Raw genomic sequence first — 17963 nt, 5'->3', positions numbered from 1 at the left:
CCGTTCCAAGGAAAGTGAGTGCCTTGCAGGTAAGGCTCGTCTTGAAGCATTTTAAGATGCAATCAGGCCAAGGAGGATGTGTGTTGTAGTCCCAAGGACATTGGGGGGGGCAAAAAGTTCTTAATCCCTGTCATTCATTCATTGGCGATCACTCGTGGCCGAGTAAGATTGTCTTCCAAGATAAAGTCGTTAATAGTGGGTCCGTAAGTGACTGCGGAGGCCAATCCTAAATCCACACAACCTCCCGCAGTGAGGACATCGGTTTCCAGATGGAAGATGGTCACGATGAGGGTTTGCTTGACGTGCCTTCCGCTTAGCTCGTTTGTCCCTTTCACTCTGTATTCGTGCTTCTTCGAAGTCCATAGCACCTTTGATAATAGCCAACCTCCGTTTGGGCCAAAACTTCCCAGTTCTTGATTCTCATGTTACATTTTTTTAGATTAGTTTTTAAGAACATCTTTACGCCTCTTTTGCTGCCCACCGATATTCCGTTTTCCATCGTTAAGTTGGGAGTAGAGTAGCTGCTTTGGAAGACGGTGATCAGAAAAGAAGAAGGCTTGGGCCACAATCCTCTGGTCCAGGGGGCCAGCAATGACTAAATAGAGTGAATAAAAACCACGAGAGCCGCTGCCAGTCAGTGTAGGTAGCACTGAGCTAAACAGACCAGGGATCTGACTTGGTGTAAGGCAGCTTCCCATGTTTTTTGTTGTAAATCAGCCCTTTCTCCACAACCCTGGGGGCTGGAATCTTCCTTTGGGGAAGGGCTGTAAGTCAGTGGCATTTGCTTTGCATGGAGATGGCCCTAGGTTTGATATCTGGCATCTCCAGGTAGAGGACCCCCCCCCCGCCTGAAACCCTGGAGAGCCACTGCCAGTCAGTGTTGAGAACACCTAGGTAGATGGGCCAGGTGTCTGACTCAGTGTAACGTGGCTGTCCATCTGTGGAACATGGTCCCCGGTGAGGTCCGCCTGGTGCCTCCATTGACATCTTTTTGGCGCCCACCAAATGCTTACCTTTTGTCCTCAGGCATTTGATAGGCGAAGATGATGCTGTGTTACGCCAAAGCAGTCTGTGGCTTTAGGGGGGCAGTTGCTGTGTTGCTGTGTGTTGTATTTATTGTGGTTTTTAGCGGTGTTGTAAGTCGCTTGGAGAGAGCCAGTGTGGCGCAGTGGTTTAAGGTGCTGGACTGCGACCAGGGAGACCCGGGTTCGAATCCCCACCCAGCCCTGAGGCTCCCTGGGTGCCCTTGGGCCGGTCCCTGCCTCTCAGCCTCAGAGGAAGGCAATGGTGAACCCCCTCTGAATACCGCTGACCAAGAAAACCGTATTCGTAGGGTTGCCATAAGTCGGGATGGACTTGAAGGCAGCCCATTTCATTTTTCCAAGTCGCTTGGAGACCTTTGAGTAACAACCGACTAATAATAATAATGATAATAGTAATGATGATGACAATAACAATAATAATGTGTGTTGTAGCAAAGAGTGGACCCTCTCTGGCCTGCTTGTGCCTCCCCATGTAGAAACTACTACTTTATTTTCTTTTGGGTGGCCCCATTTTGCTTCCAAACGGATAGCAACTTCAGCACCGGATGGGATGGCGCCGTTCCTCCAAAGAGTATGCGTATGGTTGGCACACCCGCTAAGCCGTCTTCAGCCAAGATGCATCCAATACGCTGCCAGCGCAAAGCATGCCCCCCCCCCCGCCCGGCAATGACCAGAAGAAGGAGCCTTCACTCCCCCTTCCCCCTCAAATATTCCGAGCGTCCTCTGCCAGCTGGCAAAGTGTGAGCCCAGGTTGGCGCCCTGTTCCAGGGAGCCGTTCCACCCAGATCACGTTTTTGGAGAATCTCCTGCTTTGGAGACATGGCACACGGGTGGGTGTCTTTGCGCATCTGCGTTCAGTTGGCATTTCTGCGTTGGGCAGCGAGACGTGTACTCCGCGGAAGAGCCTGTCAGACCGGTCGCCCCAGATTCTGTTCCTTCTCCCCTCTTTCTTGGCAATGCTTACCCAGGAGCTTTTACTAGAATTTCTCCCCTTCCCCTCCCCTCTTTATTCACTCGAATGCCAACTGTTGGCACCGGGCCTAGCTGGAAGCGATCTCTTCATTTCTTGTCTTGTCAGCATTGTGCAGGCTGGTGGGATCCTGTTGTTGGCTGATCCTCCTGTGCGTGGCTAATGGGGCTGTGAGGCGTTTCATAGCGGGGCTGCACGGTGCCTCTGAGCATCTGCAGAGTGCTCTCCTTCACCCGCAGAGCGTTTGCAGCCAATAGCCAGATGCGTGACTGTGAAAAGGCGGCAGGGTGTTCAAGTAATAGGAATCTTCTCAATACACCAGGTCAGGCGATATGTCCCTTGCATTGTCTGCAGGATCTTAATAGAGTAAAATCTGCCATGAAGAAGGGCTGTGACTCAGTGGCAGAGCACCCGCTTTGCACGCAGAAGGTCCCAGGTTCAGAGTCCGGGCAGGGCTAGGAGAGACCTCCTTTCTGAAACCTGGAAGAACCACTGCCAGTCAGTGTTGACAGTAGTGAGCTTGATGGACCAATTCTCTGTCTCGGTAGAAGGCAACTTCCTACGTTCCTAGGGAACAGAACATAGGAACATTGGAAGAGGCTGGCTCTTGGATGAGGCCAGAACATACATCACATAAGTAGAGCCTTGCTGGATCATATCTAGTCCTGTTTTCGCAGTGGCCAACCAGATGCCTGAATGGGAAGCCAGCAAGCAGGACCTGAGTGCAACAGCAGCAACGCTGTCCACTTGGGGTTCCCAGCAAACCTTGCATACAGATAGTGCACCCACTGTTTAGCAGCAAACATTTCACTTCCGGCTACTGGCTCCTTTTGGGAGGAAGGGCGGGATAGGAATTTAATACAGGCATACCCCGCTTTAACATACGCAATGGGACCGGAGCGTGTATGTAAAGTGAAAATGTACTTAAAGTGAAGCAATTATCTTTGCATGTACTGCACGGCAATCGCCACTAGATGGCAGCGGCATCATGCCATTAAGTGTCCGTTATTGCGAAGCGCGCGTACGTTAAGCGGGGCATGGTGGCCTATGGAGCATGTCCGTTATAGCGAGGCGACCTTAAGTGAAGCGACGTTAAGCGGGGGTATGCCTGTAAATAAATAAAATTGCAGATCATAGCTGTGTATGCATTGTTCTTTGAAAATTAGCTGGGAGACAGATTACACCTAGCTGTGATGATGTCATCAAAATGGCAGCTACGCTAGATGCTCCATCCATAAACATCTCAAAAACGACTCAGTTTTAATGCGCAAACTGTGATCAGAAAAGTAATTTTCCATACTGCCTCCAGCAGCGAAGGGGAGAACATAGCCGTCGAACCTGCTTTTTATACCATATCCAGATCTTTGCTTGTCAGTCTAACCCAGTATTGTATGCTCTGACTGGCAGCAGCAGTCCATTGTCTTGGGGCCGAACAGGCTCTCTCTCTCTCTCGTCTCTCTCTCTCTCTTCTCTCTCTCTCTCTCTCTCTCTCTCTCTCTCTCTCTCTCTCTCAGCATCTAGCCATCAGATTTTTATCCCATGTGTTTACATGCTCTGCAGCAGGATATTCTCGAAGACAGCCCTGTTTTTTCCCCGGGGCAAGTTTAGGCAGCGCATTGGAATTTGCCCTCTCACTAGCGCGCCCACACTTTTACTCTGCTTTGTAGTCAAGGTTTCATTTGAGCTAGATTTCCACGCTAACTGATAGTCTCCAAAATAATAACAATAGCGAGCAACACTGGCTTAATGCTGGTAACTCTGGGGTTGTTGGCGGTGGTTGCTTCATAAGAAGAGCCATCTTGGATCGGGGCAAAGGCCAGGTGGTACACCATGGTTTTCAGCAGCAGCCTGACTGACGTGGGCTACCCAGAGGACTTTGGATGGCCACAGTGAAAAGCAGGATGCTGGACTAGAGGTGGACCTTTCAATGGTCTTATCCAGCAGGGCTGTTTTTGTAGATTCTTAAAACCCACGTCTGTTGGAGTCTTAGCCATGATAGGTGCCATGGAGCATCTGTGTGCAGGGGCAGTCTACCCGTCAGTACCAGATTCTAAAAGAAGGTAATTGGGGAGGGGAGGGCACCAGATTCTAAAAGAAGGGGAAGGGGGAGAGCACTTGCCACCAGGAAGCCCACAAGCAGGGCATGAAATTAAGTGCGCTTCCCTCCCCTTCCCAATTTCAGGATCTGGTGAGAGGTAGACTGCATTCCCCAAACCTGGTTGCCCTCCAGGTATGCGGGCTGGGGCTGATGGGAGTTGTAGTCCAAATCGTCTGAAGTGCACCAGGTTGGGGAAAGGTTGGCACAAGCTCCATCTATTATGGCACCTAGGATGCTGATACACCCTTTAAATATATATATATATTGTTGACAGGCCAAGAGCCCTCCCACAGACAATCAGACTAAACTGTGGCTTGTTTCTTCAAAGCTTGTTTTGTTTCCCAACTCGCCTTGTCTCATGTGAGCATCTGGGGTGGCCAAACAGACCATGGTTAAGGGCGAGTGCTGGGTCCACATGTAACCAAGCCGTGGCTGAAAGTAACCAAGTTCTGTGGCCAAGAACAAGCCACAGCTTCAGATTGTGGTTCGTTGCCAGGAAACAAGCAACGGCCAAGCCGTTGGGCAGGGTTTGAATGATCCAACAAACCATAGCTTCACAAACCTGTGTATAGTTAAAAAGATGGAGCTTGCTGCTGCAAGATGTGGTGGCAGTGGCCACCATATTGGGTGGGTTTTTTTTAATTAAAGGGAACTAGAGCCATGCGGGATAAGGCTATCAAGGGCTACTAGCCATGATGGCTGCATGCCCCCTCAGAGGCAGCATGCTGGGGCAACAACATCGAGAGATGGCCTGCCTGCGGGCTTCTCGGAGGCATTTGATTGGCTACTGTGGAAACAGGACGCGGGATTCGATAGGCCCTTTAGACTGACGCAACAGGGACCCGCTAACATTTGCCACCCCCCAGCTCCAGAACTGGCCAGGCTCCCTTTACCCTCAGCAGACAAGCTAGTGCTGAAAGGGTCCTGAGGCTAGTTTGGAATCCCTTTCACTTCAAGCAGTTGGCACGGTCAGACCATTAAAGGGTTCCGGTCTCGCTACTTCCTGTTCAGCTGCAAAGGAGCATGTTTCTGTTGTTCAGTCCTGGTTGAGTCCGCTGAAGTTTCATCCCCTGCTGCAACGGCATTTTGCAAGGAGAGGGGGAAAAAAAGATGCCGCCTGAGCGGATGAATCTACATTGATATAAGGGAAGGGTCAGTCATGAAGCCATCAGCGCACACAGAAAGCTGCTTTATACTGAGTAAGGCCAATGCCCCATACACTGACCGGCAGAGGCTCGCTGCGGTTTCCAACGGGGACATTCCCAGCCCTGCCTGTGATTATTTTTACTTTAAAGCATTTATAGACCGCAACTGGTACATCCAGTCTTTAATTTATGGCACATTTTATTTTTAAACGTGTGCTGTGTGATTACCGCCCAGTTGGTGCTTCTGACCTGTAGAAACGGCAAGCCTTGATCCTGGCAGTTACGTCACATTCTCGTTTTAAAGAGGACAAAAGCATACGCTAACATTACCGGTATTTAAAAGCAACAGCAGCCACTCTCCTAGAAATTAGTTCTTACATGTTCGTGATTCATTGTTGCTTGGGCTAGTAAATGTCCCCGCTTCCACAGGCCGTGAGCGTGTGTTTGTGGAAACCCCTGAAGCGGTAGCGCGACACCTTTTTTTTCCTTTTGAAAGTGCCCTTTTTTTGATCAGATTTGGCAAGAGAGCTTTTAAAAACCACATTTCAGGTTGCTTTTACAGTTTGGGACAGGAAACGCAGTTCGATGAAGATCCTGGCTCCGTTTGGCTTCATTGAGATAAGCAATTGCTATCATGGAATGTGGTGTTAGTACTTCTACTATTATTATTAATAATAAAATGAGATAATTTAATAGCAGCTGTGGGCCAGAACGGAAGGCTTGTAAGTTCCTTTTTAAGTGAGGCCTTACTGTTTTATTTTAAAATGCATGCAATTTAATTATACCCGATTGCAGCTTCTAACCTATAAAAACAACAGAGGAAGGGCCACTGTAACTCAGTGGTGGTGGAATATCTGTTTGGCCTGCAGAAGGCCATAGGTTCAATCCCTGATGTCATCTCCAGGTGGGACTGAGTGAGGACCTCCTGCAGATGCCATCTTATCAGGAAGTCCCGCACAACATAGGAAGCGGTCCTTCAATACTGTGGCACCAACCCTTTGGAATTCCCTCCCCTTAAAAAGCACAGTGTGGAGGAGAGCCTGGCTGGGAGTCCAGAGTCTGTGAGTTCAACTCCCCGCTTGTGTCTCCTGGGTTTCAAGGGCCAGCTAAAGTTCACCCTACAGAGAGTGGCTCAGGGGTTATGTGCCCTGCCACCTGTGGGCAACCTGCATAGTCCCAAAGAGCTCAGTTGCCCCCCAGGTGGCAGTTGCAGACAAGGAAGGGGCTGACTTGTGCAGCTGTGGCAAGCTGAGCAGGCCCTAGCCAGCTGGAGAGGACTAGCCTCAGAGAGCGGCAATGGTAACCCCCCTCTGAATACCGCTTACCATGAAACCCCTATTTACAGGATAGCCATAAGTCGAAATCGACTTGAAGCCAGTCCATTTCCATTTTTTCAAATATTAGACAGGCGCCCTCTCTTTTTGGTGCCTATTGAAGACCTTCCTCTTTCAACAAGCCTTTTAAGTAGAGACTGTATCCCAGTCTGTGTCTGTGTTGGAATTGCTTTTTAAGATTTTTTTAAAGCTTTTTTTTTTTTTAAGAAGATGTTTTTAAGGGTGTTTTGTTGTAATATATTTTAAAGTCTGTTTTCATGATGTTTCAGAGTGTTTTTAGTGCTTTTGTTCGCTGCCCAGGGCTCCCACTGGGAGGAAGGGCGGGATATAAATCTAATAAATAATAATAATAAAATAATAAATAATATGAGGCAGCATCCTGTTTTCCTATTTAAATCAGCCCTTTTATTCATAACCATGAGGACTAGAATCTTACATTTAGGCGAAAGGCCGTACCTCAGTGGCATAGCATCTGGTTTGCATGCAGAAAGCCCCAGGTTCAATCCCTTACGACTTCTCCAGGTAGGGCTGGGAGAGATTCCCGTGCATCTGAAATCCTGGAGAGCGGCTGCCAGTCAGTGTAGCCACTACTGAACTAGACGGACCAAAGGCTTCCCTGTGCTCCTAACCCCTGGGAACCATCGAAATTTAGCATTTATTTCAGTTCACCCTTTTCACTGGGGCGGTGGGGGAAGGAAAGGCAACTTTAAAATATATTTTTTAAAAAATTAATATAGCCCTGAGACAGTGGAGCCTTTGGGGAATTGAAGTGTCAGGAGAGAAGGCCCTTCCGGCTCCTGAACCCGGGCCAGCCGTGACCCTCTCTGAGCGCGTATCTCTGCTGTTTTGTTTACAGTGGCTCTGTGGTTTAAATTACACGGCATACAGTAATTCTGTGCTCATTGCCAGTAATTTCACTGACTTACCAGGCAAGCTTCATTTCCTGAAAGTCAGCCGGGCTGGACTTAAAGGAAGGCAGGACCCTCCTCTCTGTGACTAAACCAATCGCTACAGACATTGGGGCAGAAGCGGTGGTGGTGGTGGCAGCAGCGGCGTTGTAAGCGGGGGGGGGGGGGACGGCGCTCATCTGGCACCCTTCCTGACCCTCCTTTGTCTTTTTTCCCTGTTTTGCACTCTCTCTCTCTTTCTCAAACTTCGTCCCACTTCTTAAAAAACACAAACAAGCCCATGCCTGCCTTTTGCTGGCCCCCGACAAGCCTACTGTCATGAGGCAAGACTTGTCACCCTTGCATGCCGAAAAAGTCCGCTTTGCCACTTTGCCGGGGACCAGCTCGCCTCTGTCCGCCTCAAATGCCGGCTTAATATGTCCCAGATGCAGTTTTGGCTCAAGTTTGCGTCCCTTTTCAAGGTAATGTTTCTTTCTTCCTTTTTAAAAAAAGCCACGTTCTTTTTTTTTTTTAAAAAAAGGTGTTGACATTTTGACACACACCTTTTTTTAAAGTGTTGGTGGGGGGAATGCTTTGCATTCCAGCTGCACCGGGCTCCTTGAACCTTTCGTTGTCTTTAAAACGGCGTGTTTCGGGAGGGGTGTGTGTGCTTCGATTTGGGGGGGGGGGAGGACCTGCCAAACTCTGATCAAGAGCCGCAAACTCTGGAGGGATGGGCTGGTGTGTCTGTTTCTGCGCAACGACAGATTTCAAGAAAGCAAAATTCTTTACGGAGAACCCCAGTTTCCAGGGTGAGATTTGGAGATGGTCAAGGGGAGCCTGCCTTCAGAGTGCAGAGTTACTACAGTGGGCTTTGGGCTTGCTTTGTTTGACAATAAACTCTCTGGGTCTGGAGGAAAAAGTTTTTCATCCTAGTCCCCCCTCCAAAGAGAGAGAAAAACAGCTGCTAGCATTCAAGTTTTTCACCTTGCAGGGTTTTTCCCCACCTCCAACATCAGCAGCCCAGTTGACTGCGCGTTCGCGCAACCACACCTGTCCCCGCGTAATCCTGAGAGCCGTGTGGCTTTTGAGCCTGTGCTTTTAGGGGGCCAAAGGCACACGACCTTGGGGTACGGCACACGGCATGCCTGAAGGGCTCAGCTGGCAAATGGGTGCGTTGTTAACGCGAAGGGATTTGACTGTTTGGTGTCTCCTTCCAAGAGTTTGCAACGTGTCTTGATCTGTGTGTTTAAAAAACAGCCTCCCAACAGTGCCGGTCGTCTTGCTGTTCCTCTGATGGTTTCTGGGGGTTGCCATTTGTGAGGATTATCCTCACCATCTCCTTGTTTAAAACTCTCAACCTTGTGGAATTTGGTAGCCTTGCTGGGTTTGCATATATGTGAGTGATCAGGGAATCCTCAGTTGCTGAAACCCTGATATAAACTGCAGACCCCTGTTAAAAGCTAATCGGTTGGATCCAGACTTGGTTGAGGAAGAATAATTCAAAAATTTTAAATTGTCACGTGCTTCATTAAGGTATAGGAGCTCTTTATTGTCAGCTGTTGTGTCTATTTCATTTTAATGGTTGTTAAATATTTATTTTAGTGTTTGTAACACATTTTGGATTACTCTTCCTTAACTCAAATTGTCTTTTGTTAAGGTAAATAAAACCTGTTTGTCTGTTGGGATCCAGACTTAGGCTGCAATCCAATTCATGTCTACTCAGAAGTAAGCTCCATTGGGCTCAATGGGACTTACTCCCAGGTAAGTGTGTATTGGATTGCAGCCTTAGCCATTCTTAAGAGAAGACCTATTGAAACGCATGGGGCATAAGTTACTCATGAATTAACCAAAATCCTGTTTTTATTTATTTATTGGATTTATTGGTCACCCATCTGGGAGGATATCTGTTGATTTCATTGTGTCTAGTCTAAGCATGGCTAAGACCTGATCCCACCTAATCATGTCAGTTGTGCTTCATGAGTGCTGATATAGGGCAGCAGCAGACCTGGGTTCAAATCCTAGCTTTAACGCCTTGCTACCTCTTAGCTTATCTCGGAGGGTTGTTGCAAGAGTGAAAATGGTTTGCGTCTCTTGGAGATTTTTAAGATTAGCCTGGGAGGATTCCAGCCTGTAAATCAAGCAAAGAAATCTCTTTTTGTTAAAGCAGATCAATTATTACAAACTTTTTTTTATCCTGCCAATGTCCGAGGTGGCTGGCAGCAAGTGGACAAAAAACTATGAGAACAGCCTCAAGTTCAATTCAGAGTAACACAGCTCAGTTGCAGAGCCTCTGCTGTGTATGCAGAAGGTCCCAGGCTCAATCTCTGGCAGTGATGTAGTCCTTGAAACAACACAGATCTCTACAGGCAGGACCAGGAAGCAATGACGAACGAGGCGCCCTGGGTGCCCCAGAAGTTTGCACAGACCTGCATGTGCAATGGCGGCTGCTTTGAGCATTTCCCCCCTCTTCAGCTTATTATTTGCCAGCAACAGGGCAACTGCATGTCAAGGTCCTGTTCTTTTTGAAGTGCAGCCTGGCCATTTAAGAGCAGCGTTGTTGCGGCGCTGAATTCGAATGTGCACGCAGTGTGATCTCTGTAACAGCTTGTGTGTGGACTCTGCATAAACCAGCAGCTGGGAGCAGAGGAAACGGGCTTGGCGTCACTTTTTACCGATCTGGAATTGCTAACGTCCTTTCAAACTCTCTGATGAAAGAGACTTGCAAATCCGTTTCTGCCTCCTTCCTTCTCCTGGAGTGTGAACACTTTTCCCTTGCTGGAGATCGTTTTTCGGTGGAGAATCCAAAAGGAGCCATACACTTAGGCATGACCCTGCACTCTCTCTGTACGCATGGTTTTTTCCCTTCCCATTTTAGTTTTTTTTCCCCACCTGGACAAAGTCGCTTCTGTTTCATAAGGTTCTGTCCGTGCCTCCCCCCCCCCCCCAGTCTGCTCAAGATTGGAACCCAGCCGGTGCTTTTCAGAAAAGACTTTAAACCTCTTCTTCCCATTCTGCCTCCTCAAATCTTCCTTTGAGTTTAGCGCAGGGGTATCCACTGTGTTGCTGGACTCCTGACTCCCTATCAGCCAGCATGGCCAGTGGTCAGGGATGATGAACGTTTCGGAGCCCAGCAACATCCGGAGATCACCACGCTGGCCACCTCTTCGTTTAATCGTCAGCCGCAGCTTCTCTTGGTTTTAGGAGGGAAATCTTAAAGCAGGGCGAAATCTCATTTAATTTGAATTCGTTTGTTTTTACAAAATTTACATACCGCTTGATTGTGAAGAACCTCTGAGCGGTTTACAAAAAAACATTAAAATTAGCAATTAAAAAATAGTTAAAAAGAAATAACTGAAAACATTTTTTTTAAAAAAATAACAGACTAAAAACATCCGTAGACTAAAAAGAGATTAAATCACATCAGCATTTCATGTAGGTTTCTCCGTGTGATTGTTATTTATTTATTTTTGTATGAGATCACCAAACCCGAAGGATTAGAAGGGCTACCTGACTGTGGAACTCACTGCCACTTGATGCAGCAATGACCTCTAGCCTTCACAGCTTTTTTTTTTAAAAAAAGGTTAGAGAAAGGGTCGCCAATGACAAACCCTCCAGATGATTTTTTAAGACTACAACTCCCATTGTCTATATTCGGTCTGCTGAGAGCTTGTGATCCAAAACACTTGAGGGCATTCTGTTGCAGCTACCCCCCGCTGGATTAGATAGACCCCGTGGCGAGTGATAACAGCCTTCCAGTGGCTCTTATACAGGACAGCGATGGAGAACCTGCATGTACACAGATAGTCTACCAGATGCTGGGGAAGAAAGAGGGGATGGCTGTTACCTTTGTGCCTGTGAACTTCCAAAGTTATTTGGCTGGCCCCTCCTGAGAACAATCCTGCTAGTATTAATAGTAACAAGTGGGAGCTGCAACAAAAAGGTTGCAGTATGAACTTCTCGTGTTCAGGGTGCCAACCAGGAAGCCATGCCCTTTTCCAAGATACACCATTCCATTCCCCCCTTCCCCCCCCCCCCAGACTTGTCATTCTTTGACCACTAAGCTTGCCTATTCCTCATTGGGGTATATTTTAGGGTTCTACCCCTCTTTAATATTTTTGTGGGGATTTTTCTTTTTGTATCTGTGCCAACTTTGGGGTTTCTCTCCGCTTGATGATACCCATCTACAATATTTCACACATTATCGCAAGTGTGAATAAAGCTGTTTCCGGTTCCACAAGGAGGACTCGGGTTTGCTGTGAGTGCCTAGGATTTATATAGTGTTTTGCAAAGAATAAGAGGACAGATCCCTGCCCTGAGGGGCTTGCAGTCTGAAAATAAGACACAAGGGGGGCGGTGAGGGAAAGGGAGACGGAGCCAGGGCTGGGAAGAAGATGCCTAAATGGGCAATGATGGCTGTGCTCTGCCACCCTAGTCAGAGGCAGCATGCATCTGAAAAACAGTTGCCGGAAGCCTCAGGAGGGGAGAGTGTTCTTGCACTCGGGTCCTGCTTGCGGGCTTCCTCCAGGCACCTGGCTGGCCACTGTGAGAACAGGATGCTGGACTAGATGGGCCACTGGCCTGATCCAGCAGGCTCTTCTTACGTTCTTATGATCCAGCACAACTTTTAAAAAAAAAAAAATCTGCTTTCAAAACTGGCAGTCAAGCCCTGGTTTTTACACGGGCCACTGGGCACGAGTTGGTGTAAGACAGCTTCCTGGGTACCTATGGCCTTGTGTGACCCACTTCCTAAAGTGGCCTGAATCAGGGGCCATTGCGGCATCTTGTGGATGTGAGTTCCGCAAGTTAAATTCTGCATCTGGAAGCGAATGTGGAAGGAAGCCTTGCTTTGAAAAGGGTAGGTGCAAATGTGCCCTGAGTTGGAAGAAACACCTGCTGTGAGGTGAGCACACTCTCCCCCTCCCCTACTCCAGATCATTCTCCTCTCGGTTTAAGCTGCTTACTCAAGAGAGGCCTTGGCTCAATGGCCGAGCGTCTGCTTTGCATAGGAGAAAGAGCCGCTGCCCGTCAGTGTAGGCAGTATTAAGAACATCAGCAGAGCGCTGCAGCAGCTGGATCAGGCTGGAGGGGGCCCATCCAGTCCAGCATCCTGTTCTCACAAGTGGCCGACCGGATGCCCCCAATGGGAAGCCCACAAGCAGGACCTGAGAGCAACACCAACCCTCCCCACTTGTGATTCCCAGCAACTGGGATCCAGAGATAGGCTGCCTCTGGGTGTGGAGGCTCCATTCTCAGCCGTCATGGCTAGATCAGGCCAGTTGTCTGACTCGATCCAAAGCAGCTTCCTATTTAAATTGGTCCTTTATAGCCACAAGGCCTAGAATCTTAACTTTGTTTTTAAGGCATGAACCATGGAGGTAGAGCCTCTGCTTTGCATACACAAGGCCCCTGGCTTCATAGAATCATGGAATAGTAGAGTTGGAAGGGGCTTATAAGGCCATCCAGTCCAACCCCCTGCTCAATGCAGGCATCCAAATCAAAGCATTCCTGACAGATGGCTGTCCAGCTGTCTCTTGAAGGCCTCCAGTGTCGGAGAGCCCACCACCTCACTAGGTTCAAACCCTGGCATCAGCACTTAAAAAGGGATTTATCTAATTTGCAATTTCATAGTCATGAAGCCTAGAATCTTACTTTGTTTTTAAGGGAAGGACCATAGCTCAGTGGCAGAGCCCTTGCTTCACATGCACAAGGTCCTTGGTTTGATCCCCGGGGCATTGCCACTTAAAAAGGGATCTGCTAACGGGCGGTTGGATGAGAACTGAGAAGGAACTGAGAAAAAGCAGGGAACCAAGATTCAATGAAACATTTTATTCATCATGCTAAAATAAAACATCCCATAATCAATTTTTTCTTCATTTTTTCCAATCTTTCCAATTTTTCCAGAAAAAAAAAAGGCTTTGAAAAAAACCCATTTTTTCCTGAATTTTTCCAGTTCTTTTTCCGGGCCTTCACATCTCTAGGGCTTCTAGTGTCCCTCTCCGGAGTTCTGGACGTTCCTGTTCCCTTTTATTATCTTGTGAAATGTCATCTTGTAATTCCTCAGTACCCGGGCAAAAGTCACTCATTTTAAAGGATTTGTTCTTGTTTCTGGGCACTTCCCCACAGCAGTGCCTGTTTGGGGTGTGTGTGAGAGATTGATAGCACATGATAGCTGAGGCAGATCTCAGTTCTGCCACAAACTCACTCTTTGGCCTTGCGAGGAAGCCATTATCAAGCATTACAGTTGCTCACTGCTTCCAGTAAGAGCAGCAAGGATACTGGCCTACCGTACAAGACTATTTGCTAGTTTTTTTTTTCTTGCCTTCGTGTTGCCAAGCACTTTGCACGCTCCTACAGGAAGGCAAAGGTCTTTGCTGATTTTCATCATGCCAACGAATTGGTTAACGTCAACTGCTCTCCATTACACCGGGGCTGGATTATTTATTTATATTATTTGTATTGATAGCCCTGTTTGGCGCTTCTGGAAGGGGCTGGCCGTGGGTGTTGAGAGGACTCTTTCTTAAAAAAAAAATACAGAACAGAACTTTGGGTGGTCACAACTATGGAACTCCTTCCAGAAAGCTTAGCTGTGGACGCATCATAGGCTTAAAGCGCGTTCCCCTGTGCGCCTCCCCCCTCCCCGAAAGGATCCAGGGGAAAGTAGGTGACCCCTCACAGAGCTACAATTCCGAGCACCACCAGTGGTCCACGCGGTTCATTCAGGTGGTTCACGGCGTGTCTGTAAGAATGCAGTTGTTTAAAAATCATGCAGCCCCTGCAATAGCATGGCACTTTACGACTGCTTACGGCAGGTGGGAATGGATGGATATGCAGCCTTAACAGCAGAGCATGAGGTTCAGCCCGGTTAAAGGATTCATGGTTTGGAAATACTTGTGTGTGTGTGTGATGCTGAAGAGCCTTTCTGTCTTTGTGTGATTTTAGACTCGTGAGATCTACGTTCTTTTTTTTAATTACTAGTACACTACAGTCTTCCATACAGAACCAGGTGCAAAATAGTGGGGTTGTGCTTCTGTGTCCGTGTGCTTGGATGCAGATTTTTTAGAATGAGGGATCCTCTGAGTGCACGCTTAGTCTAGAAATGTGATTTTCAGTCCCAGAACTCAGCTCACAGTTCTTTTCATGCAATAAATCTACTGGTTCTCACCACCCGCCCTACCCTAATCTGGATGGGGCCGTGATGGGGGAATCCATTGTTGTTGCTGTTGCTGTTGTTAAACAATTGTGAGTCAAAAGCCCATGTTGAACAACTGCAAATCAGCTTAGAGGGTCACTTCCCCCCCCCCCAATATAAATCTGCCCGGATCCTGAGATTGTCATCTTAGGTGTTTCTCTGCATTTCATCTCCAACAAAGGTCTGTAGTGCCCCCTCCCCGTTTGTGGAATGCTCTCCTCAGGAAGGCCTGCCTGGCACCAACCTTATTGTTTCAGCACCAGGCAGCGACTTTTTTTGGTGGGCTTTTGGGCTGCACCAATGATATATTGTTAAATCTGTTTTTTGCAATTTTGTGAATCTGTTTTTTTGTTTTGTTTTTTTACTTGCTTGCTTATAAATCGCTTCAGGAGTTTGTAGTGGGAGACGATGTTCAGATTAAATAAACTTTAAATTCTTTGGGATAAAGTTATAAAAAAAACAATTGGGGCTGATGGGAGCTGTAGTCCGAAGCACCTGCAAAGGGCGCCATGTTGGAGAAGCCTGCTGTAAAAAGTCACAGATAATGTGCCATCTTTCAAGTCTCCCTTTTTGTATGTCTGCCTCTCCCTCCAGGATTCTGCTTACCTCAATGACCTCTCTAGCAATTCCCTCTTTTCCTCCCCGGCGGACTCCCTCTCAGATATTGCCGATGCTCAGGAATTTCTGCCCGCGATATGGGACGTCAGCACACCACAGCAGAGCCAAATAGAGGTCAGCCTTGGGGTGTGGGTGCCTGTCTCTGGTCTCCTGACCTCTCCTCCCATGCCTCGCTGTTTGTAACGTTTAACCGTAAAAGATCTCTCTGAGTGTACCCTTAAAACTTTTTTTAAAGCCTGCAGTGTGCACCTCTGCGCTCTCTCTCTCTCTCTCTCTCTCTCTCTCTCTCTCTCTCTCTCTCTCTCTCTCAAAATTGCCCTATATGATGAAAAAAAGACTCCACTGATCAATCTGTCATTTAGTCTTTTTTTAAAAAAACAGGTGTGCCATTTGACAGTAAATAATTGGCCACCACGGTGGATGAGAACAAGGATAAAATCCACGACTACCTGCGGGCTGAAGTTGTTGGTTTTGTGAAATGCAGAAAACTTCCCCTGTATCTCCTGTCCAACTTCCTGTTGGTAATTGTGACTCAGACTTCCAGTAATGGAAGAGGCTTTTCAAAAAAAAAAAGAAAAGAAAAAGGGAAATAATTACAGTATGTGTGACTTTTTGGTTTTCCCATATTTCATTTCTGCTTCAGGAATGTCTCTTTATCTTTGTGTCTTTAATACGCTCCTTTTATAGTCCTTTGACTCCTATAAAGTCAAAGGAAAGCCACTTTGCAAAGGACTTTATTACTCTTGAACGCCCAGCCTAGATATCTCCTTGTGTGTTCTCTCTCTCTGCCTTTCTTCTCTGCGGTGGGGTATGTGGGGAGTACTTGGAACATGAAAATTCCCAGGTGGCTTTCATTACACAAAAGAAAGACTTTATTTTTTTTAATTCCTGTTTTATTTGCAAAGGGGGGGGGACAGGAAGAAGGAAAAAAATGACAAAAAAGGAGGCGTGATAATAATGAAAAGCCACCAGAGGCTTACATTAAGGATGCAAGAACCACCAACGCCTCCATCATTTCATTTTTAATATTTTTTTTTAGATTTATTTAATTTCTAATAATAATACATAAACATTAAACAAAACTAACTTGGAATACATCCAGTAACGTGTACAGAAAGAAAAAGAACAAAGGTATATTGCCACGTATATTCAAAATGTTCTGTATACCCTTATTTGGATGACAATAGCATAAGAAACAGATTAAAGCATTTCAGAAGACTGGGGTGCGCAGCCCATCCAAAGCGAAATGTGGGGAAATGCGGGGGGTTCCTCATAGAAACAGATCTGTTACATAAGACAAAAAATGGGGGGCAAACATGGTCAGATTTGTCCTTTCGAGACAAACGCCGCATCACCCTGCTGTGCTGCGTCAGCCTTTTGGACAGGGTGAGCTCCCATACTCTGTCGCGCTGCCCTTTGGTTGCGAGGCCCTTGGCTGTTCTCCTTCAAGCTGCTATTTCCAATCTAGCAGCTGCTAATAACATCAGCACTATCTCCTTGCGCGCCGCAGCACCTCCATCTGAAGATAGGCATCGTAAATTAATAGAAGCCCTCCACATTTATTATTATTATTATTATTATTGGATTTATTAGTCACCCATCTGGGAGGTTGTCCAGCCACTCTGGGCGACGTACAGCCAAAAATATAAACTATGTTAGACAATAAACGTAAAGACATTAGCACATTAAAATCACATGCCCACGTCTGTCCCCATGCACGAAACGGATGGCTGTAAGAAATATGCCCAAATGTAGCTGAGGGTGAAGGGACGTATAGCTACGGCCTGGCACCTCTTCCTGGGCAATCTCTCTCTTAAGACGCAGTTACTGGTGGCCCAGGAATGTTGGTGGTTGTAAGATGATGGAGCAGGGAGAGAACTGGGGACGAGAGGGTGTTAATAGTGCTTAACAGAACCTCAGTTCTCACCTGTTCTCTTCCTTCACCATCTTATTTTAGGCACTTTATAAGAAGTGAAATATTATTGTTGTTATTAGTACTACTACTGTTTAATGACAGATTTGTGACTTCTCCCTGAAATGCAGTTCCCTAGATGGGGTGGGGTGGGGGACGCTGCAGAGAAGGTGTTGGTTTTTGTGCCTGCCAGTGGGCATCTCCACAGGGCCTCTGACACAGACCACATGTAGGCTGGTATGGGTGCAAGCGGTCTTTCCAGCAGCCTGCTCCCAGACCGGTCAGAGCTTTAGAGGAAAAACCTGCTGGCCCTCAGGACAGCTGCAGAAGTATTGCCGTGGTGCGATTGCCTGGCCCCAGTCGAAAGCCAGGAAACTGCACCCTTCACTGACTTCTGTCTATTTCTGTGACTGTATATTATATATGCTGAGGCCTCATGGCAAAAATCTTACGAGTGAGTGAACCAACTTGTCGTTTCCGCGCTGTCTTCAACGGCAGCCCCTTGCAGAGTGCATTGCAGTAGTCTAGTCCAGAAGCCGCCAGGGCAAGGTCTGACCCTCTCCCGTTATTCTCCCCTCTTTCTCCTTCCTACTTTAGCACTTGCCTCCTGACTTGGAAGGCATAGAGGGCTTACAGGAAATAGAGAACCACGTGCCGGCCGCTCAGGACACCCCCCTTCTTTCTAGCATTCAGGTAAGGTAAAAAGTCTGAGTCCAGTTTTCTACCAGGTTAGAGAGAACTCACATCTGCTGTGGTTGGAGAGA

The 17963-nt window shown here is 47.4% G+C and overlaps 1 protein-coding gene across 3 annotated transcripts in view; it reads left to right on the top strand.

Moving 5' to 3' along the window:
• SBNO2 (strawberry notch homolog 2) overlaps positions 1–17963 on the top strand; it is a 79707-nt gene that overhangs the window by 27050 nt on the left and 34694 nt on the right. For 2 of the 3 annotated variants that reach the window (XM_061601103.1, XM_061601104.1), the window contains 2 exons: positions 15264–15401; positions 17797–17892. In XM_061601103.1, coding sequence (XP_061457087.1) covers positions 15264–15401; positions 17797–17892 — 234 coding nt within the window. Of the gene's footprint in view, positions 1–7656; positions 7960–15263; positions 15402–17796; positions 17893–17963 lie in introns of those variants that run through there. The other variant, XM_061601105.1, reaches the window with a different exon arrangement.

This window comes from Rhineura floridana, chromosome 18 (assembly GCF_030035675.1).
Source record: "Rhineura floridana isolate rRhiFlo1 chromosome 18, rRhiFlo1.hap2, whole genome shotgun sequence".
NCBI lineage: Eukaryota > Metazoa > Chordata > Lepidosauria > Squamata > Rhineuridae > Rhineura > Rhineura floridana.
This window is presented reverse-complemented; position numbering and strand designations above follow the sequence as displayed.